Source organism: Scyliorhinus canicula, chromosome 17 (genome assembly GCF_902713615.1).
Source record: "Scyliorhinus canicula chromosome 17, sScyCan1.1, whole genome shotgun sequence".
NCBI lineage: Eukaryota > Metazoa > Chordata > Chondrichthyes > Carcharhiniformes > Scyliorhinidae > Scyliorhinus > Scyliorhinus canicula.
This window is the reverse complement of record NC_052162.1, coordinates 54,522,912-54,545,909: the sequence shown is the minus strand read 5'-3', so window position 1 is coordinate 54,545,909 and position 22,998 is coordinate 54,522,912. Positions and strand designations below refer to the sequence as shown.

Sequence of the window (22,998 nt, the reverse complement as noted above, 5' to 3'; positions counted from 1 at the left end):
GAAGCCCTCCTGAATAAACTGCATCAGCTGCTCCGTCGACCGTTGGGTCGTCGAGCCAGGACTCCGGTCGTCCGCCATGCTTTCTCCCGCTGCAGCTTCAACCCAAGCCTTCTGTTTGTCTATTTCTTCCTTTGCGAGCACTTCTAATTCCCCTCTCCATGTACTGTTGTAGGAATCCACTCCACAATTGCCTCCACCATCAATTTACCAAATCAAGTCTGATAAAAAATTAGGGGAAAAGGTCCAAAGGTCCGACCCGAGCGGGAGCCACCAAATGTGCGACCTACTCCTTCATAGCCGCACCGGAAGTCTACCATTTGGCTTCTTAACCAACTGCTGTACCTGCATGCTTACCTTCAGCGACTGGTGTATAAGGACACCCAGGTCTCATTGCACATTCCCCTCTCTCAATCTATAGCCATTTAGATAATAATCTGAATTGTTGTTTTGTTACCACAGTGGATAAACCTCACATTTGCCCACGTTGTAGAGCATCTGCCATGCATTTGCCAACTCACTCAACTTGTCCAAATCACACTGAAGCATTTCTTCATCTTCATCGCAGCTCACCCTCCCACCCAGCTTTGTCTCATCTGGAAACTTGGAGATACCATAATTAGTTCCTTCACCAAAATCATTAATATACATTGTGAATAGCGGATTCCTGTGGTACCCCACCTGCCATTCGGAAAAAGACCCTTTTTCCCTACTTTGTTTCCAGTCCGTCTATCAGTTTTCTATCAGTCTCAATACACTACCTCCAATCCCAGCATTTCCAAAATGCCTGTACCTATTTGCTCATCACAATTCACAAAGGCGATCTGCCTTCCTTTGGTATAGTTGGCACTGATTTTAATTTCTTGTGCCAGGTAACATCATGATCTTGGTATAATAGAAGATATAAACATCACTATCAACATGCTCGAGGTTACCATTGACCAGAAACTGAAGTGGACCAGTCATATAAATACTGTGGCTACAAGCGCAGGTCAGAGGCTGGGACTTCTGTGAAATGTAACTCACCTCCTGACTCCCTAAAGCCTGTGCTCCATTGTAAAGCACAAGTGAGAAATGTGCTGCAATACTGTCCACTTGCCTAGACAAGTGTTGTTCCAACAACACTCAGAAGCTCAACCGCATCCAGGGCAAAGTAGCCCCACTTGATTGGGACCCCATCTGCGACCTTCACCACCAACGCACAACCATCACATTCAGAGCCTAGCCTCTTACCTCATCTGGAAAGTGAGCTGTACAGAATGCAGCGAGGCTTCCTGACCTTTAGAGACTTGACAAATTTCTGAAGAGCAAGGAGATTAAGAAACGAGGTTAAGATAATCAAAATTAAATGTGTTTGCTTGACTTAATGTCCATGAAATGTACGCAGCACACTTCAGCAACTTACCGAAGCTCCTTCAACGGCATCTTCCAATCCTGGAATACACGTCTAAACACTTCCTATCACACAAGGAGTACAGCGATTTAAGCACACCACCTGCTCTTGAAAGCAGTTAGGGATGAGAAATAATTGCCTGTTATGCGAACATCCCTTGAACAAATATAACATACAAAATGGCAAACTGGCACAACCAGAGGATTTGCCTTTCGCCAATATAATTGAATCACAATACAGTTAAAGGACAGAAGGGAACCATTGGACTCTTCCATGTCTATCTCAGTTCTCTGCAAGTGCGATTCAGCTAGTTCCAGTTTCCTTTCCCCGCAACCGCAACGGAATCAGCTTCCACCACACTCTCAGATAGTGTTCGAGATCCCAACCACTCACTATGTGAAATTTGTATTCCCCCATATCGCTGCTGATTTTACTGCCATCCATCTTAAATCTGCATCCTGTGGTTCTCGGTCCTTTTACCATGGGAACATTTTCTCCCTATCTCCTCTGTCTAAACCTCTCATGGTTTTGTTCCCCTCTATCAAATCTGCTCTCAACCTTTTCTTCCCCTTGGATAAATGCCCCAGCTTTCCCAATTTATCAAAATAACTGAAGAGTCTCATCCCTGGGGACATTCTCACCAATGTTTGCTGCACCAAGCTCAACAGCCTTCACATTTTTCCTAAAGCATGCTGCCCAGAATTCAATGCAATACTCCAGTTGAGGTCCATGCTTCATGAAGGTTTACCACAATTAGCGAGCTTTTGTACTCTACGGAACAGTTTTCGTGAAGACGACAGAAGTAGGAGTAGGGAAAATTCACAATCTCATCTCATTAAGGAGGCCCCCACCCTCATATTTCATTCCAATAGGTTAGAAGATTCACCTTTGAAGGCAGAAGGGCAGGTTAATAGGGTGGTGAAAAAGGCATATGGGAAACTCACTTTTATCAATCGGGGCATAGATTACAAAAACAGTGAGGTCATGACGGAGTTGTACAGAACTTTGGTGAGGCCACAGCAGGAGTGCAATGTGCAATTCTGGTCGCCACATTATAGGAAGGATGTAATTGCACTGGAGAGGGTGCAGAGAAAATTCACCAGAATGTTGCCTGGGATGGAGCACTTAAGTTATAAAGAGAGTTTGGATAGACGTAGGTTGTTTTCTCTGGAGCAGAGAAGACTGAGGGGTGACCTGATTGAGGTGTACAAGATTATGAGGGGCGTTGACAGGGAGTAGCTGTTCCCCTTAGTTGAAGGGTCAGTTACGAGGGGGCACAAGTTCAAAGGGGGAATTTGAGAAAAAACATTTTTACCTAGAAGGTGGTGACGGTCTGGAATGCACTGCCTGGGAGGGTAATAGAGGCGGAATGTCTCACATCCTTTAAAAAGTACCTGGATGAGCACTTGGCACGCCATAACATTCAAGGCTGTTGGCCAGGTGCTGGCAAGTGAGATTAGGTGGGCAGTTCAGGACCTTTCATACGTCGATGCAGACTCAATGGGCTGAAGGGCCTTTTCTGCACCGTAGTATTCTGTGATTTCTCTTCACTGTGACAGTTATAATCATGACTATCAGACTCTCAGGCCCTCATGCCGCCAGCTCCCCTACATACCCCCTTCTGTGACCCCTCCATGCCCCCTCATCATCTATGCCGCTTCCATTCTCCCCACCCAGGAACCACATCAAAAGTGAATAAAGGCAATCGGAAGTCCTCAAAATAGACATAAAAAATGAAATCTAAAATAATCTAATAGAGCTGTCAAAACCATTCATACGACACAGAACATAAAAACTGCAGACCCATTGATAAAGTGGTCAATGAGATATAAAATTGAATATTTATTCAGAACCACAAAGGCAGATCATCCTTTAACAGGCTCTTAAAACTGTCAATCAAACTGCATGCAATCCCTGCATATGCAAGTGCTTCACAGCACTTTAAGCTCAGCCAAGCATTTATATTGAGCTCAGCTATAAAAATAAATCATTACAGCCACATCTAATCAATGGAGCTCATTGAAACTGAAAGAATTGATGGATCAGTTGTTGTCTCAGTTTATGTAGGTGTGTATCATTCAAAGAATTCCAGGAGCAGCTGGCTGTTTTATTTTGGTTCATGACTCTGCTGGGGTGTGTGAATAACATCTCCGAGCCTGGATCAATCAAAATTTGTGGCCGTTTGAACTGCCTACCCCAGCAATAGAGCCAGCAAGAGAGGGAGTAGGCTCACGCCACTCACCCTTATCCTATGCCAGCAAAAATTGCTGGAAATGCGAAATGTGGAAGTGGTCCCACCTCCAGTTTTTAATGCCGCAATATTTGGCCTAACTCCACAAACTTCCAGCCACTTGCTTTTCTTTGCAAAGTCTCGGATCCCATAGGCCTTTTAACAACTTTCTTGATCTGACCTGTCACCTTCAATGATTTGTATACATACACACTCCGGTTGCTCTGCTCCTCATTTAGAATTGGACCCTTTATTTTGTATTAATTCTCTCAATTCTTATGAAAATGCACCACTTCACACTTCTCCTTCCAATTTCATCTGCCATGTGTCCACCCACTCCACAAACTTGCCAATGTCCTCTTGAGGTCTATCACTGTCCTCTGTTCAGTTCATTAACAGGCAATTACTGTACTGCTTCCTGGTGAAAGCTGGTTAGAGATCCTCAATACATAAGGACAGGTCATTAATATAGATCAAGAAAACAAGTGGTCCTAGATACCGTCCTCCAATTCAAAAAACAGCCATTTCCCACTACTCTCTATTTGTTCTCTATTATTAAACCAATTTCAGCTTAATCTTGAGCTTAGAGGAAGTCCCAACAACCTCAGACCTCCCAAGCACGTGAAGGCTGGGAGTGGGCATCTTAACATTCTACATGCCCAGGACTGGCCCCACAAATATGCTCATGAGAAAAAAGGGCAGGGAAAACCCTGATCAGGTGAGCAGGTGCAGAGTGCAATAGCCAGCCAGTGTCCCAGACACAAAACAAGACAGGGGACAAGAAGAGGTCTCAAAAAGAAGTTCCATGTAGTTAAGCAAAAAGAAATAAGCAGAGAAGTGGTAAAGTAGATTCAGGAGAAGCCCTGGTCATTGAAGAGGGCTGCCGGGGAAAAGATAGCATATTAGTGCAGTACTGTTTGTTCGGGTCAGCCAAAGATCTGAAGTTCTGCCTGTAATTAGGTGTATAATCAGGAATCCAGGGGAACAGTATTTCAGAAGAGAGTGAACTGGACGATTGTTGATGCTGTCTCAGTCTCGTAACTGAACACTCAAGAGAAGTCGTGAAGAAGCAAGAAGGCAGCCAAAACTGGGTGACACTATGCTGCAGGTGGTTGGGGCAAAGGTACCCCTTCGGTGCAGCAGTGTTCTGCTCAGTGCAGCTGAACAGCTGAAATTGTGCTTACGAGTTTATGCTCGAGAACGTACTCAGAAATCCAAAATAACAGATCTTCGGAAGACAAGACGGAAACCCTGAGAGGTGAACGACCGTTAAAGTCTTCCAATTCGGAAAGAATTCCAAGGCAAAATCTTTGAATGTGAAGATTGCGATTACTTGCGAGAGAAACAGAGTTTCATTTCAGTGAGATTGGTTGATAATCAGTCTTATTGTCACCTTGGTGGGTTGGCGAGAAATCCATGGATTCCGTCTTAGTCTCATCTGTCATTTATTGTGCACTGTAGTGTGTTTGCCACAGTTGTCCGTTAATTCATATGTACCTCATACTTGCCCTGAATATTAAGAGTACAAGGTAGATAATGTAAATTGTTTTATCTTTCTGACCCTGGAAAGTTTACTTTTGTTCATAACCAGTGGATGCCAATGGCTTTATTTTGTTAGCAAGTGTCTTGAATTTCAAACTTTGTCTACTTTAAACAAAATGTTATTGGTCCCTAACTGGATCCTACCAACAAATTGGGAGCCTAGCCTTGGATCATAACGTGTCACTCTACCAACTTCATATCCACGCTACCACTGACACTTTTATTCCACGTGTATTGACTTTGTTGACAATCCAGTTATGTGGTGCTTTATCAAATATTTTCTGGAAGTCCATGAACAGCATTACCATCATCAACCTTCTCTGGTGCCCAGTCAAAAAGCATAATCACAATTTGCCCTTCACAAATCGATGCAGGCTTTCCTTAATCAGTCCACATTTTCCCAAGGGATTGTTAATTTTCTCCTGGTTTATAGTTTCTAAAACTTTGCTATCATGGAGGTGAATCTGACTAGCCTGTAGCTGCTGGGCTTATCCTTGCTTGGTTTTTTGAACAAGGGTCTAATATTTGTAGTTCTCCAGTCCTCCGGTACCACCATTGCATGTAGATAAGATTATTGCCAGTGCTTCTGCAATTTCCACCCTTACTTTGCTTAACACCCTTGGCGGCATCTCATCCAGTCCTGGAGACTTGACAGCATTAAGTATAGCCAGCCTTTTTATCAATTGTTAGCCCATCATGTGTCTTAATTATCCTCCTCTTTCATGATGACTTGGGCAATACACCTCCGTTGCAAAAGACAGAAGCAAAAGTACTCATTTAGTACCTCAGCCATTCCCACTCCCTCCATTCATCAATCTTCTTGTTGATCCCTAAATCGACCGCCCCCTTTCTTTTACTATTTATATGCCTATAGCAGATTGCTGGATCTCTTGTATGTCAATGGCAAGTCTCTACACATATTTTCTCTTTGCTTCTCTTGTTACTTTTTTCACTCCCCTCTAAACTCTCTGTATTCAACCCGATTGTCTCTTATATAATTTGGGTGGCACGGTAGCAGAGTGGTTAGCGTGGTTACTTCACAGCTCCAGGGTCCTACGTTTCATTTGCGGCTTGGGTCACTGTCTGTGCGGAGTCTGCACATTCTCCCTGTGTCTGCCTGAGTTTCCTCCCACTGTCCAAAGATGTGAAGGTTAGGTCGATTGGCCATGTTAAATTGCCCTTTGTGTCCAAATAAAAAGGTTAGTTGGGGTTACTGGATTACTGCGGATAAGGTGGGGTTAAGGGCTGGTGCAGACTCAATGGGCCAAATGGCCTCCTTCTGCACTGTAAATTCAATGATTCTATAACCTGACATCTGTCATATGATTGCTTTCGTTTCTTCCTCTTACTCTCTCGTTCATATGACAGGTAGTTCTTGATATGTTTGTCATCCCTTTCCCATTCATGGGACCATACCTCAACTGTACCCAAACTATTTCCCATCTAGTTTTACATCGAACATATAGTGCAGGAGGCCGCCATTTGGCACATCGGGTCTGCACCGACCCACTTAAGCCATCACTTGCACCCTATCCCCGTAACCCAATAACCCCTCGTAAACTTTTTTTTGGACACCAAGAGCAATTTAGAATGGCCACCCACGCAGACACGGGGGGGGGGGGGGGAACGTGCAGACTCCACACAGACAGTGACCCAGCGGGGAATCGAACCTGGGACCCTGGCGCTGTGAAACGACAATGCTACTCACTGTGCTACCATGCTGCCAATTTTGTCTGCCAATGTTTGACTCCAGTTGACCTCTCCCAGATTTGTTCTCACCCCTAATTCATTATTCTGAATTGCTCCTTGTCCTCTTCCATAGCTAACCTAAACTATGATCACTACCCCTTATAAGGTCCCCGTGTAACATTTGGTCCACTTGTGCCATCTAATTCCCCAGAATCAGATCCAATACTGCCTCTTTTCCAGCACGTCGGGCTGGAAACATATCTACCTAGAATATTTTCTTGAACACACTTCATAAAATATCTTCTTCCGCATCACCCCTCACCGACCTTTACACTATTACTATACAGCTCACCAACCTGATTACTACGTTTTATGCATCCGTTTATACACATGCACCGTAAACTTAAAACTTATTGCAGCCCCCTTACTCTGACACTACCTTATGTCTTAGCCTTTTTTTAACTCTTATGCTATCTATCTCGCCCGATTCTTTGAGCACCTTGATTTACCTTTCCAATTTTGCATAGCGATTCTGATCCACCTGTCTAGTTTGCCAAGTTAGTTTACTTGTTGTTCAATAGCACAAGCAGACTGCCCTGAGAAACCACAGCTCTGTTGGCGGTTTCACATGATTTGGGGGTGGGGGTTTAGAGTGTCTGGAGAAGAGCTGGTGGAAGAGTAGGCACCCAAAATTATTGGTCGCATTCATATCAGTGGGACCGAACTTCAGAAAAGGAATTATGCCCAGTGAGTACATACGTATTTCTGTTCATTCTGAGAAAATATAGCTCTGAAAACTCAAATCTGAAGATTTCACTGAAATGTAATACAATTTGTTATTGTCTTCTAATAATTATTGAGTTGATTTCTAACCGTTTCACCACCATCTTCAATGCCTTGTATGATCCTTTAATGAGGATGAGTGCCTCCTGTCTTGAACCATATAGTGGGGAGCCATTGATGTTTACAATTTCATCACCAAGCTGCAGTTTCTTCGACAAAGCAGCTTTGCCTCCATCCTCAATCTGAAAGCATATTTTAAAAGTGCAAATGAGCCCTCTAACTTTCAACAGCAACTGCATTATAAAAATTGCTATTGCATCATAGTAATTTTTAGCAATGATTAATAAGACATCAATTAACATTCTGAAATAAAAAATATCTTTCAAAGTGGTTTACAGATTAAACATAGTGCCTGGTACTGACCAATAACATCAAGGAAAGTCACAGGTTCAATTTAATTCTTTATTAACCAGGCAATTCAACCGTTGTCATGCTACTCTGCAGACGAGTCAATTAGACAAAACGTTAACTCAGTTTCTAATTAAAGGGCTCCAAGCAGTCTCTCTCTGTAGGTCACCTGTGAAAGCTTAACCCCTGTTTGAAAGGCTGAGGTAAGCCCAATCTGGTGTCTCGCCTGAGGTCTCTAGAGGTCTTGAAGAAAAGACCCTTTTTCTCTCTCTCCACTACAGTTAATCCTGATCTGCAGAAAGAGCAGGCCACCATTTGAGAGGCAGAGTGGATGGAAAACTTTATTTTAAACTCTCAGGTAGAGAATTCAAATATTGTCTCAGTGAGACTGAGAGCCAATCTGGTGTTGGTCAATCAAGTGACAGTGACTCCCCAGAAGAAATTCTACAGCCTGCGGTTTCTAACTGAAGGCATAATTTAGAAGGTCTGATCCAACTGATAGGTTTCAACACTTAGTGTCCCTGGAGGATAGCTGACTACAAAGGCTATAACCTCAGCAGCCAAAGATAATCATCTCTCGTTCCCAGTTTTTTCCCGTTAATTCGATCCTTTCCTACTCCGCTGTGTGTCTGTGTGGGTAGAGATTGATGGGGGGAATACTTAGATTAGCAGACCATTGTTCTATTATAGCCACTATATATTTATCTCTTTTCTTGTAAATAAACAGTTATTACGTTTCATTTACAAATCTAGTGCCTGTAAGTCATTGGAGCAGTCAAGAGTCAACGATCTCGGAAAATATATATGGATTATTGGTTAATTCACTTATGTTGGGACTCCAGGGTTTGCAGGGCTAGAGTTGACGACGCAATAGCCCAGGGTGTCGTATGGTGCTCATCATTAAATCACTCCTTACCCTAACCCCTTACTCATCTGGTATTTTCTCCTTCTCTGGGCTTCCCAACTTGTCCCATCCTTCCCACCTCATTTAAAAATCTTCATTCTCTATTACCATTCCAAGTACAATAGCATTTTTCAGATGTCCCTGGTGCTCTTCCTCCTCCTCCTATGCACTGAACAGTTTCTCATCCTCAAGTGATTTCAACCTCCATCACAATTCTTTATGTTCTCTCTCCTCTTGAGCTAACTGTTCTCCCCAAATCTCTCTCTCCATGTAAACTCCCCAACCCATATTCACAGCCAACTCTTTGAACTTACTGTCTCACATGATCTCACTATACCAATTGTATCAATTACAGATACTGCCTTTATTAAAATACCAACTCCACCTGCTGCAACATTTCTGCAGCCTTCCCCCAACCCTCATTGTTGCACCTTTAAGTCAAAACGATGCAGCCCTGAATGAATATAGTGGACAACTGGTTGAGCGATTTATCACCAGATCTGGCTGGATCACATAAAGCAGTATCAACCCTACCCTTGGCTGATAAATATCATTCAGGTTAAAACTAGCAGCGCCCTCCCCTATCTTTCTTGACATCTGAAGCACAAACATTCACCAAAACAAAAACACAAACAATAAATAAAGGAAAGGGGGAAAAGAGATAGCTGCTGAGTAACCTGTGAAATCACTAGCGCAAAAAATATTAACAAGTGGGACTATTAAACCGACAGCACACTGATTTTGTTCATGGCTTATTTAAGGATAAGTTTTTGATTCCGATAAATGTCCATGAAAACTGCCATTTTATTTAGATAACAGCTCTGAGGAGTTGGTGATTGGGGCACATGGATTTAAAATTTTCTCTAAGAGTGAGTAAGGAGGTAAATATAATTGTATTTCTGCAGAGAATACTAAAGGGCTAAATGTTTTGCAACATGAGTGCCTGAATCAATGTCCATTGCAAATTGTATGGAACAAATGGTTAATATTTGAAGTATGGGAAAGTACAGAGTTATGGGAACCAGTGATGCCCTGGAATTAGTTTATGGTTGTTCAGTACAGAGTTGGCATCAACATGTATGATGTTTTTCTGTGATAGAAACCTCTTTGGCAGTCCTTTTCTGAAACTTTCACAGGGCCTGGGCATTGCTGCCAAGGCCAAAATTTTTATTACCCATCGCTAATTGCCCTTCAGGTGGTGATGAGCTGCCTTCTTAAACCGCTGCACTCCATGTATGCAGGTACACCCACAGTGCTATAGGGTGGGGCTTCCAACATTTTGACCCAACAACATTGAAGGAATGGAGATATAGTTCAAGTCAAGATGGTGAGTGGCTTGGAGGGAAACTCCCAGGTGGTGTTCCCTATGCATCTGCTGTCTTTGTCCTTCTAGGTGGCAGAGGTCATGGGTTTGGAAGGTGATGTTGAGGGAGCCTTGGCGAGTTGCTGCAGTGCATCCAGTAGATACATATTGGTACATATTGATGACACTACGCTTTAGTAGTGCAGGTAGTGGATGTTAGAGGTGGTGGATAGTTTGCCAATCAATTGGACTGCTTTGTCCTTGTGCTGAGTTTGATGTTGTTGGAGCTACACTCATTCAGGTAAATGGAGCGTATTCCATCACACTCCTGACTTGTGCCCTGCAGGTGGTGGACAGGATCGTCAGTATTATTGTTGGAATGTTATCGGGGCCCATAGCCTATGCAGAGTTCAATGTCTTCAATAATTTCTCGATATCACAAGAGTGAATCGAATTAGCTGAAGGCTGGCACCTCTGGTGTTGGGGTCCTCAGGAGGAAACTGAGATCCAGTTGTATTCTTATTCAGATATTCTCTACTGGTTTATAGAACTGTGGCACTGGCTGGGCCATTTCAAGAATAATTAAAATAATCCACCACATTGCTGGGTGTCTGGACTCATGTCAGCAAGATAGATAAGGATGACAGGCTTATTTCACTCGATTATGCAACACTGAGAAATCTAACCATCTTCCCCTTGACACTGAATGCTATTATCATTGATCATTGAATCCCATCTCAGATGTTACCACTAACCAGAAATCGAACTGAACAAATCATGTAAATAGTGTGATTACAAGAGCTGGTCAGAGGCTGGGAATTCTGATTTGTATAACTCATCCCCTGACTCCCCAAAGTCTGTCTGCAAGGCACAAGTGAGCAATCTGATGCATTACTCTCCACTTGCATGAATGACTGTAGCTTCAACAACACTTCAGAAACTTAACACCATCCAGGACAAAGCAACCCTCTTGATTGGAACCCCATCCACCAGCTTAAATATTCACTTCCTCCATCACTGGCACACAGTGGCAGTAGTGTGCACTACGTGCAGGTGCACTACGTGCAGGGTGCACTACGTGCAGGTGCACTACGTACATGCAGGGTGCACTACGGCAACTCACCAAGCATCCTTCGATTGCACCTTCCAAGCCTATTATCTCTACCACAGGAACATAGGAGCAAGAGTTGGTCATTCAGCCCTTCGAGCCTCCTTTACCATTCAGTAAGATCATAGATGATCTGGCTGAGGCGGAAGGTGGCACAGTGTTTAGCACTGCTGCCTACGGCACTGAGGACCCGGGTTCGATCCTGGCCCCTGCCCATATGGAGTTTGCAATTATCCCTGTGCCTGCGTGGGTGTCACCCTCACAACCCAAAGATGCGCAGGTTAGGTAGATGATCCCTTAAATTGTCCCTTAATTGGAAAACAATAATTGGGTACCCTAAACTTATTTAAAAAATTAATGATTTGGCTGTTGTCCCAGCTCTACTTTCCTGCCGGCCCCCATATTCCTCGACTCCCTTGCCGAACACAAATCTGTCTAACTCTGCTTTGAATAAATTTGAAGACTCAGTCTCCACTGCTTTCTGAGGAAAATAATTCCACACACCAACTGCACTTTTGGAGAAAAAATGTCTCCTCATTCCCGTCTTACAAGGGAGAACTCTTATTTTAAACTGTGTCGCCTAGCTTTAGTCTCCTCCTCAAGAGGAAACATCCTCTGCGTATCCATCCTATCAAAGTCCCATCAGGAGCTTCGATATTTCAATAAGATCACCGCTCATTCTTCTAAACTCCAATGGGTATAGGCCCAACCTCGTCAACCTTTCTTCATAAGATAAGCCAGTCAATCCAGGAATGAGTTCAGTGAACGTTCTCTTAAATGCTTCTAAAACAATTATGTCTTTATTAAAATAAGGAGATCAAAATAGTACACCGTACTCCTGATGTGATCTCACCAAGGCCATGTACAGTTGTAGTAAAAGTTCCCTACTTTTATGTTCCATTCCACTTGCCTTCCTAATCACTTGCTGTACCTGCATACTAGCTTTATACAATTTGATTTATGTACCAAGACACCCAGATCCCTCAGTACCATTAGGTTCTGCTATATTTCTCCATTTAAATAGTACATCACTTTCTTATCCTTCCTACCAAAATGAACAAGTTTACATTTTTCCACGTTATACTCCAACTGCTAATGTTTTGCTCATTCACTTAACCTGTCTATATCATCTTGCAGACTCTCTACCTCCTCTTCACATCTTATATTCCTACACATCTTGGTGTCATTGGCACATTTATCTTCCATACATTTGGTCCCTTCATCCAAAACATTGATATAGATTGTAAATAGTTGAGGAATCAGCACTCCACTAGTTCCAGTTTGTCAATCTTAAAAAGATCCATTTATCCTTACTCTGCTTCCTAGTAGGCAGTCAATCCTTTATCCATGTTAATATGTTTCTGCCACACCCTGTGCTCTTATCTTATGTAGTAACGTTTGATGTGGAACTTTATCAAATGGCTTTTGGAAATCCGAGTACACCATATTCATCGGTTCAACTTTATCCATCTTGAATCCTACTTTGAAAAAATAGATCAGTGAAACAAGATTTCCTTTTTTAACAAAACCATGTTGGCTCTGCCTGATCAAATCATGATTATCTGAGTATCCTGCTATAAACTCCTTAATAATGGATTCTAGCAATTTCTCTATGACTGATGTTAGGCTAACTGGCCTATAGTTTCTTGCTTTCTGCCTCCTTCCTTTCGTTAGCTGCTTTCCAATCCACTGGAACCTCTCCAGAAACTAAGGGATTTTGGAAGATCATAACCAATGCATCGGCTATCTATGCCACCACTTCTTTTACGACCCTTTGATGCCGGCCAGCCAGTCTCAGAGACTTGCCAGCCTCTAGGTCTAGTCATTTTCATAACACACTTTTCCCGATAATAGCGATTGTAAGAAGTTCATCTCTCCCTATCGATTTGATTTTCAAGAATCTTGGGGAAGCTTTCTAAGTCCTCTATAGTGAAGATAGACACAAATTACCTGTTCAACGTCTCCGTCATTTATTTGTTTTCCATGATGAACTCTTCAGACTCACTCTTTAGGGGACCAACACTAGCTTCAGTTACCTTTTTCCTATTCAAATACTTGTAAAATCATTTACTACCTGTTTTTACATTACTAGCTAACTTTCTTTCATACTCTGGTTTCTGCCTCTATTGTTTTAATCATTCTTGCTTGATCTTAAAATCGGTCCAATCCTTTGCAAATTTGTAGTGTGTTCTTTGAATTTGACACTATTCTCAACTTATTTCTTTAGCAATCGATGATGCATCCTTCTCAAAAAGCCTTTCTTTCTTACCGGGATAAATATTTTCGGAGCATTATGCAATATCTCCTTTAGGTCTGCCACTGAGACGCGATCATACTACCCTTGAACCCAGTTTCCCAATTAATCTTAGCCAGTTCTGCTTTAATATCCTCGTTGTTACCTTTAATTTAGTTTAAGATACTAGCTCAGTCTTTTTGTTAAAAACAACATAGAAGGGCAGCACGGTGGCCTAGTGGTTAGCACAACTGCCTCACAGCGCTGAGGTCCCAGGTTCGATCCCGGCTCTGGGTCACTGTCCGTGTGGAGTTTGTACATTCTCCCCGTGTCTGCGTGGGTTTCGCCCCCACAACCCAAAAATGTGCAGAGTAGGTGGATTGGCCATGCTAAATTGTCCCTTAATTGGAAAAAATAATTGGGTAATCTAAATTTATTTTTTAAAAAACAAAAAAAAACAACATAGAAAGATAGAAAATAGGAACAGAGGAGGTTATTCGGAGGATCAAGCCCAAGATCAGGTGTAATGCCAGCTCTTGTCAGCTTGGATCTAGTATGTCTCTTTTGTGGGGATTTGATTCAATTTGAATCCGAATTGTTTTTTGAAGCAAGCAAGGAGATGGATTAAGGGCTGGCGCTGTCCACACTGCACATTGGTTTTGTAGCTTTGGGAAAGGAATAATTTTTTTTTAAACGCTCGTCATGGATTCACAATTAACCATTTCAACCTGTTATCGTGTTGTGACTGCTGTCACCTGAGGCTCCTTTACAATGAGGCAACTGGTTAATCCTGTCTCATTATGCATGTTTGGCTCTAGAATGTGCTGATCGAAGAAACTGTCCTGAAAACACTCAATGAACTCACCTTCCTGGTTACCTCTGGTTACGATTTTCCCAATCTACAAGTAGATTAAAGTCACCCATGATTATAGCAGTACCTTTCATGCACACTCCGTTTATTTCTCCCTGTATCTACTTTCCTACTACAGTTAGGGGGACTATAGGATACTTCCAAAGTGGCCTCTTACCGTTAATATTTCTTAGCTTTACCCAAACTGATTCTACGTCTTGCTCTTTCAAGCTAGGGTCTTCTCTTAGCACTCGCCTAATACCATCTTTAATTATCAGAGGCTATCCCTCCACCTTTTTCTAGCTTCTTGTCGTTCTAAAATGCCTAAACTCTTCAACATTCAGGCTCCGGCTTTAGTCACCTAAGGACAAGGTCAGCAGACGCATGGGATCACACCATCTTGGAACTATATTGTTGTTCCTTCATTTGTGTCAAAACTCCAGAACTCCCGTACGTACACCAAATGTATTTCAGCAGCTCAAGGCAATGGCTCACCACAACCGTCTCAATGTCAATTAGGGATGGGCAACAAATGTTGGCCTTGCCAGTGACACTCACATCCCAGGAAATAATTTTAAAAATTGAACAGATGTAATTAGCTAACCAGAGGGGTATGGAAAGGGCCTGGTAAGCAAACATCTACCCTGTAATAGTATCCACCTGCACCAGGCTAGGGCGATAGATACAATAGTAATAACTAGATTAGTTACTTCTGCAAGATGGGATTTATAGTTTTGAGCAGCGGTCATAATTAGCTATGCCACAAATCCATGCACATCAGCAATCCAAATGGCTCATAATCCTTGCATTTTTTACTCTATTAAGTGTGCAGATTCTTGTGTGTAACATTAACCACACACGATCCAAAAGGCATATTTTGGCCGGAGGTTGCATTATTTCACCTCACAAAGGAAGTTTTTATGTTTCTTTTTTGAAGTCTTCACACTGCTTTCACTCAGGCGCTTGAAAGCGGTTTGACTTAACAGCAAAGATTTCTAAGCACTTGGTCCACTAAAACATATGATAAATGTCTCTTCTAAAAGGTTGAAAAAATTCAGGATCAGCCAACTAAAAATTTGGAAGTAACTAGTCAGTCTCCCATGGCACTGCCCAGGTTGGTGATTGGTATGTGGATTATGCAGTGGAATGGTTGAACAGCAAGTTTTTAGGTAAAGCAGGGATAGAAGCTATGGGTATAAATGTTAAAGGGGGGCATAAATCCAAATCAATCTGCATTTTAAAATCTTAAATTGTGTCCGTATTTTTCTGTGGGACGATCAATGGATAAACGTGATCATGTTGCAATAAATATAATATGGAGATGCCAGCATTGGACTAGGGCAGGGGTGGGCAAACTACGGCCCGCGGGACGCATGCGGCCCGCCAAAGGTATTTCTGCGGCCCTCCAAGTCATTAAAAAAAAAAAAAAAAAAATTTTTAATTTAAAAAAAATAAAAAAATTTTTAAGGTTAATTGGGGGGGCTGTTGGGTTACTTACTGGTATAGGGTGGATACGTTGACTTGAGTAGGATGATCATTGCTCGGCACAACGTCGAGGGCCGAAGGGCCTGTTCTGTGCTGTACTGTTCTATGTTCTATATGAGGCGCCCAGAATCATAACCGGGTAAAGTAATTATTTTACTTAATATACTATGCGGCCCTTTGTGAATTGTGAATTTCTGAATGTGGCCCTTGCACGGAAAAGTTTGCCCACCCCTGGACTAGGGTGAGCACAGTAAGAAGTCTTACAACACCAGGTTAAAGTCCAACAGTTTGTTTTAAATCACTAGCTTTCAGAGCACTGCTCCTTCCTGCCTATTCACCTGAGGAAGGAGCAGTGCTCCGAAAGCTAGTGTTTGAAACAAACCTGTTGGACTTTAACCTCGTGTTGCAAGACTTCTTACTGTAAAAAATATAAATTATATGCAAGAAATCCTGAATTTGAAAATAAGCATTTTTGGTTACTGCAGGAAGAAATGGCAAAAGACAAAGGAAATAAGAAAACTCTCCAAAATCTCTTGCAAACAAGATACTCATCATCCATGGCCTTAACACAGGGGTGGGCAAACTTTTCCGTGCAAGGGCCACATTCAGCAATTCACAATTTTAAAGGGCCGCATAGTATATTAAGTAAAATAATTACTTCACCCGGTTATGATTCTGGGCGCCTCATATAGAACATAGAACAGTACAGCACAGAACAGGCCCTTCGGCCCTCGACGTTGTGCCGAGCAATGATCACCCTACTCAAGTCAACGTATCCACCCTATACCAGTAAGTAACCCAACAGCCCCCCCCCCATTAACCTTAAAAAAATAATTTAAAAATATTTTTTTTTTAAATTAAAAAAAAAAAATTTTTTAATGACTTGGTGGGCCGCATAAAGACCTTTGGCGGGCCGCATGCGGCCCGCGGGCCGTAGTTTGCCCACCCCTGCCTTAACATGTTGACTGAGGCTGAAACTGAGCTCATGGGTGGAAGCATCTTGCAGCTTAACAAGAGTCCCCTCATATTCCATTACCTGTCCTGGCCAAACCACTACAATGTCACACCTTCATCTCCCTCCTCCATTTCTCCAGTCACTATACAAAGTAAAAATATCCAGATTGGAGGCCATCTGCAAAAGGTAAGTGAACTGATACCCAACTTCAGGCAATAGATCTCTGAAACCTGATTGAAAGGCTGGGTTTGTTTGATTTTAGACAAGAGCAGGCTCAGGGGAGATAACATTCAACAAAATAAAATGATTAAACCCCTGTAATATTACAGTTATCACAACTATACAAATAAACTCAAGCTTAGAAGGAGGAATGTATGCAGATTAATGACTTTGCATTGAGGGTGACAAAACATGTTGAACATTTATCCAGGGAGGCAGATAGTGTGATTAGGAGATTTTTAAAAATAATTTAATGTACTCGATTTAATTTTTCCCAATTAAGGGGCAATTTAGCATGGCCAATCCACCTACGCTGCACATCTTTGGGTTGTGGGGATAAAACCCATGCAAACACGGGGAGAATGTACAAACTCCACACAGACCGTGACCCAGAGCCGGGATCGGACCTGGGACCTCGGCGCCTTGAGGCAGCAATGCTAACCACTGCGTCACCGTGCTGCCCTGAGATATTTACTTTTGAAACCAGCCAGATACACTGCAAACATTTTTCTAGTCCTGTCCTTTCTCATATGTATTTATATGGACTTAAATATTCTATTCCAAGTGCATAAAAAGTGTAAAAGGCCTTTGGCAAACTACCTGCTTACAGTTTCACTGCTGCTGTTTCACCCACAAGTACACCTTATCTGCTTAACACTATGCCTATTAATCAAAAAATGTATTTCAACATTGTGTGATTTTCCACTATTTATCTGGAAACAAAACATATTTTTGGGGAAAAAAACAGAAAAGTGGAAATTGGCAAAGGCTGCAGCTGATAACAGGCAGTTCCAGACCAACAACAAATCTAGTTGTTATACTGACAGTGCTGCCATTGGACCCAGTATCAGATATCCTGCAATAACATAAATACAATACCTGATCAGCTGTACTTATTACATCACTGAGGATTTTTACCATTGGAAAAGGTGTAGCTTCTTGGTCATGTGTAACAACATAAGGTTAATGAAAACACGAGTCAATTTCCAATTTCTCAGGTCGCAAACTAAGTATAATCTGATGACATCTGTGGTGTTGATCTTTCACTGCTATTAGGTTAGCTTTTAAAAAAACATGATTCATTAGTTGTCGTCTAAACAAAAGAGTACAGCAGTAGTCATTTATCCATTATCCAAAGAAAATGTGGATATAGGTGGGTGTGTGGTAGTGCAAGTGAACAGGTTACAATGAGTTATGTTCAATACTCAGTAGTCTTATTTAACTAAATGGTTTTTTTTTTAACATTCATTCATGGATGTGGGCAGCACTGGCTGGGCCAGTATTTATTGCTCATCCCTAATTGCCCTCGAATTGTGTGGCTTCTTCGGCAATTTCAAAGAACCCATTACTGTGGATCTTGAGTCGCAAGTAGGCCAGACAAGATAAAGGGACATGGTGGTGTAGTGGTCTTGTTGCTGCGCTGGTAATCCAGAGACCCGGAGTAATGCTCCGAGGAACCAGGTTCAGATCCCACCACTGCAGAGGTGATTCAAGTTTTTGAAAAATCTGGAACTTAAAGGCTAATGATGACCATAAAACCACTGTTGATGGTCATAAAAACCCATTTGGTTCACTATGTCCTCATCCAGTCCGGTCTATATGTGACTCCAGACTCTCAGCAATGTGGTTGACTCTTAAATAAATGGCCAAGCTAGCTGTTCAGTTAAAAGGCAATTAGGGCTGAGCAACAAATGCTGGCTGAGCCAGCGGCGCCCGCACCCCATGAATGAATAAAACAAAATGGCAGATTTTCTCCCCTGCAGGACATTAGTGAACCAGACTTTTAATTCCATGTTTTACTGAATTACCCTGGATTTCTGGATTATTAGTTCAGTTGAAATACCTCCTGTATAAAGTTACTTTGATTTACATAAAGCGAGGAAACAATTCACACCACCACCACCTTTTGACCCCTTCATTGCTTCGAATTTGTCACACTGCTTCTCTGACATTCAGTACTGGACAAGAATACATTTCCTCCAAGCAAATATTGAGAAGTCCAAAGCCATTGCCTTCATTCAGCCCCAGCACAATCAGTTCCCCAGCCGTCGCCTCCATTCATTCATCGCCCTCACTGACTGAAGCTGAACTAGACAGTTGCAATCCATGACCCATATGACTAAGTTGAGCTTTGGGGCCTTTTTTGACAGACAATAGAAAGGGTTATGAGGCACCCTACAGGAAACTGGAGTTGAGATCATAACCACATCAGCCATAACCGTATTGATAGGCGGAAAAGGCTCAAGGGGCCGAATGGCCTATTCCTGTTCTTATGCCCACCCACCCCCACAAGTAGTAAAAACTTTTTGTCGCCTGGCGAAAATTACGAAAAGAACAGTTAGAATGGCTCTTAACTGTTCAGTTTAAATCAGTGCACTGGAGTAAGTGAACCGAGGACCGTGCTCTTCTGCACATTACTAAGTGGGGGAGGGAGGGTTAATCAGCAACAAGTAAATAGGTATAATTATTAAAAAGCGAATTGCGCATATCCCGTGATACAAGTAAAGCAACGTCGTACCAGTGTACCGTTGTACATTTCATTTGCACCATACAGATCTCCCGTGCAGCCGAGTACAAGCTTGGAGCGAGTTTCGCTGCTGAAATACTGTTAATCATTTACCCAAATAATACATCAACCCTCCGTTCCTGCCGGTGCCTCTGTTTCCCCCCCCCCCCCCCCCCCGTGCTCAAAAACAAACCTTTCCACTGCCCGCAGGGCACAAAACACCAACTCAAGGTGGAATTAAAAGCAAGCTCTTTGCAAATAACCCCAGCAAAATTCACACTATTTTAAAATGCAAAAAAAAACTTTTAAATGGGAACGGTGTCCTTCAAACACCCTCAGAAAAAAGTAATTTAGAAAAATATCCTATAGCCTCAGCACATTTTGTCAATATAACTCTTCCCACCACATCCTTCACAAAAAGAACATTAGCAATTCAGGCAGAAAGTAAGTTTTTTTCCCCCCAATATTATTTAAACTGCATTCTCCAAATTCTCTTCCAATACCAAACATTTGCTGGGGAGTTAAGAATGCACGCTGATCATTTAAGACCGCGATTATTTATGCGCATTTTACATTTCGATTTGAACTTTCTTTTAAAAAAGTTATGTGCTTTTTTTCTCTCTCCGCTTTGAAATAGATCACCATGAACAAACAATGAAGCAGCCTTCTTCTTTGCCACTTTTTTTGCCTCAATAATGGACACTCTCTGGGGGGGGGGGGGGGGGGGGGCTGCGTTAGTTTCTTAAATATTTTACCTTCGAGATAGTGAGGGAGTCTCCATGTTCCAGCCCCCCTTTAAGGGTGAAGCCCCATGGAGCTCCTCCTTGCAACTGCACATGGACATGTTGGTAGATGTTGGCTGTCTCTCTGCTCCGCTCCATAATCTTCTCTGGTTACTCGGAGTTCCATCACATTCCCATTGATATTTTTTTTCTTCGTCCCCACTAACTGCTACAGTACATCCATTACGGAAATGACATTGACACACGATCTCCTCCTCCTCCCCCTCCCAAACGCCTCCTCTCAGATTGACATCCAATCCAGCCAACCATCTCTCCCCGTAAAACAAAAAAGTGACCATCAACCCAATGCAGCGCAAGGGCGGGACTTGGGAATTTGGGAGCTCACTGTTACTTCTTAAGAAGTTAGTGTGTGGTTTTAACCCGTTACTTGTTTGCAATTCCAAAGTCGTCCGTGCAGTTACTGGTTTCAAACGTTTCTCGTTCTTACAACCTAGTCGACAAAACCCCAAGTTTCTAAACGATATAACTTCTCTGAATGACTTGTTTGTCCTGTGTATTTTATACCCATGTTTCCCTCTGCAATTTGCGTCCTTTGTTTCTTTTCACATTGGATCATGCAGCTCAGAAGGAGGCCTTTCAGCCCATTTTGTCTCTTCCCGCTCTTTGAAAGGGCTATTCAATAAATCCATTCACCCTGCAGTTTTGCCCATCAAATAAATCTCTAATTCTATTTTCTGAAACTGAATGAGGAACACCACATCTGAATTGAATCCTGTTTTTTTTTAAATGTTTTTATTCGGGTTTTTCTTTTAATTCAAAACAAAGATGAAAGTGAACATTCACAGAAAATATGGGTGGGACTCTCTCAGCTCGGGCGGGCCGGAGAATCCCCGCAACCGGCGCGAATCGCCGGCACGCGATTCTCCAGAGCGGAGATGCGGCGCCATTGGCGCCGGCGTGGTTGGTGCGTCGTCCATCGGGGGCTGCTCTATGCAGCCTGCCCGCCGATTCTCGGCCCACGAGCGACCATCGTAAAAACGCCGAGTCCTGCCGGTGCCGTCCATACCTGCTCTCAGTCGGCGGGAACTCGGCGTGGAAGGGTCGGGGGGTCGGGGGGGGGGGCCTGTGGAGGTGAGGGTGGGTCTGACCCCGGGGGGGGGCCTCCAATGTGGCCTGGCCCACGATCAGAGGGCCGGCCTCTCTGGCTGGGGACCTCCTTTTTTCCGTGCCAGCCCCTGTAGCCCTGCGGCATGTTGCTTCGGGGCCAGCTGGTTGAAGGAAGCCACTGCGCATGCGCGGATCCCGTTTGCCCATTTGACGCTGGGATCAGCAACTGGAGCAGCGTGAACCGCTCCAGTGCCGTGCTGCCCCGTGTAGGGGCAGAATTGCTGACCCTGAGGCCGTGTTGACACCATCGAGAAACGCGACGGTGTTTCCGAAGATGTCAAGACTGAGCTTCAGGATCACAGAATCCCACCTATATACATCGGTAACAATTCACAGTTTTTTTACAAGTGCTCAGCTTTGACTTGACCTCCTAATCACAGCTTCCTCTCTCTCCCAAGCCCCTCTCCCCTTCTTACTATCTGTTGTGTCTTCTTTGTTTACTGGTTCATCAAACCTGAACCGATTGGGGTAGCGTAGTGCTATGTATGCTGCTTCGTGTTACGTTGCTCATATTCGGTTGTTCCTGTTCATGAGCGTTTGGTCTGGAGGGGAAGGGGGGACGGGCCGGGGGCCCTCCCTTGGGGTATAGAACATAGAACATACAGTGCAGAAGGAGGCCATTTGGCCCATCAAGTCTGCACCAACCCACTTAAGCCCTCATTTCCACCCTATCCCCATAACCAATAGAACATAGAACAGTACAGCACAGAACAGGCCCTTCGGCCCTCGATGTTGTGCCGAGCAATGATCACCCTACTCAAACCCACGTATCCACCCTATACCCGTAACCCAACAACTCCCCCCCTTAACCTTACTATTAGGACACTACGGGCAATTTAGCATGGCCAATCCACCTAACCCGCACATCTTTGGACTGTGGGAGGAAACCGGAGCACCCGGAGGAAACCCACGCACACACGGGGAGGACGTGCAGACTCCACACAGACAGTGACCCAGCCGGGAATCGAACCTGGGACCCTGGAGCTGTGAAGCATTTATGCTAACCACCATGCTACCGTGCTGCCTACGGGATCAGCAACCGGAGCAGCGTGAACCGCTCCAGTGCCGTGCTGCCCCATGTAGGGGCAGAATTGCTGATCCTGAGGCCGTGTTGACACCATCGAGAAATGCCTCCTAACCCTTTTGGTCACTAAGGGCAATTTATCATGGCCTAACCTGCACGTCTTTGGACTGTGGGAGGAAACCGGAGCACCCAAAGGAAACCCACACAGACACGGGGAGAAGGTGCAGACTCCGCACAGACAGTGATCCAGCAGGAAATCGAACCTGGGACCCTGGCGCTGTGAAACCACAGTGTTAGCCTCTTGTGCTACCGTGCTCGTTGTTCACTCTCTCCCTTCTTCTCCCTCCCAACCCCCCTCTCCTCCCCCCTTTCCATTTGTGCCTGTGGTTCCTCTGTGGAAAGGGAAAGGTTGGCCCCTTTGGAGCGAATTCTGCGTGAATGATGAAACAGGTCCTGGAA

General features: G+C 43.5%; 1 protein-coding gene across 2 annotated transcripts in view; it reads right to left on the bottom strand.

The window, feature by feature from the left end:
- Positions 1-20,584, bottom strand: part of LOC119952060 (protein Shroom4-like) — a 192,753-nt gene extending 172,169 nt beyond the window's left edge. For both annotated transcript variants that reach the window (XM_038775576.1, XM_038775579.1), the window contains exons 1-2: positions 20,361-20,584; positions 7,725-7,876 (exon numbers count right to left, since the gene is read on the bottom strand). In XM_038775576.1, the coding sequence (XP_038631504.1) occupies positions 7,725-7,876; positions 20,361-20,486 (278 nt within the window). In that variant the 5' untranslated portion in view covers positions 20,487-20,584. The remainder of the gene's footprint in view (positions 1-7,724; positions 7,877-20,360) is intronic.
- Between the last annotated feature and the right edge of the window lie 2,414 nt (positions 20,585-22,998).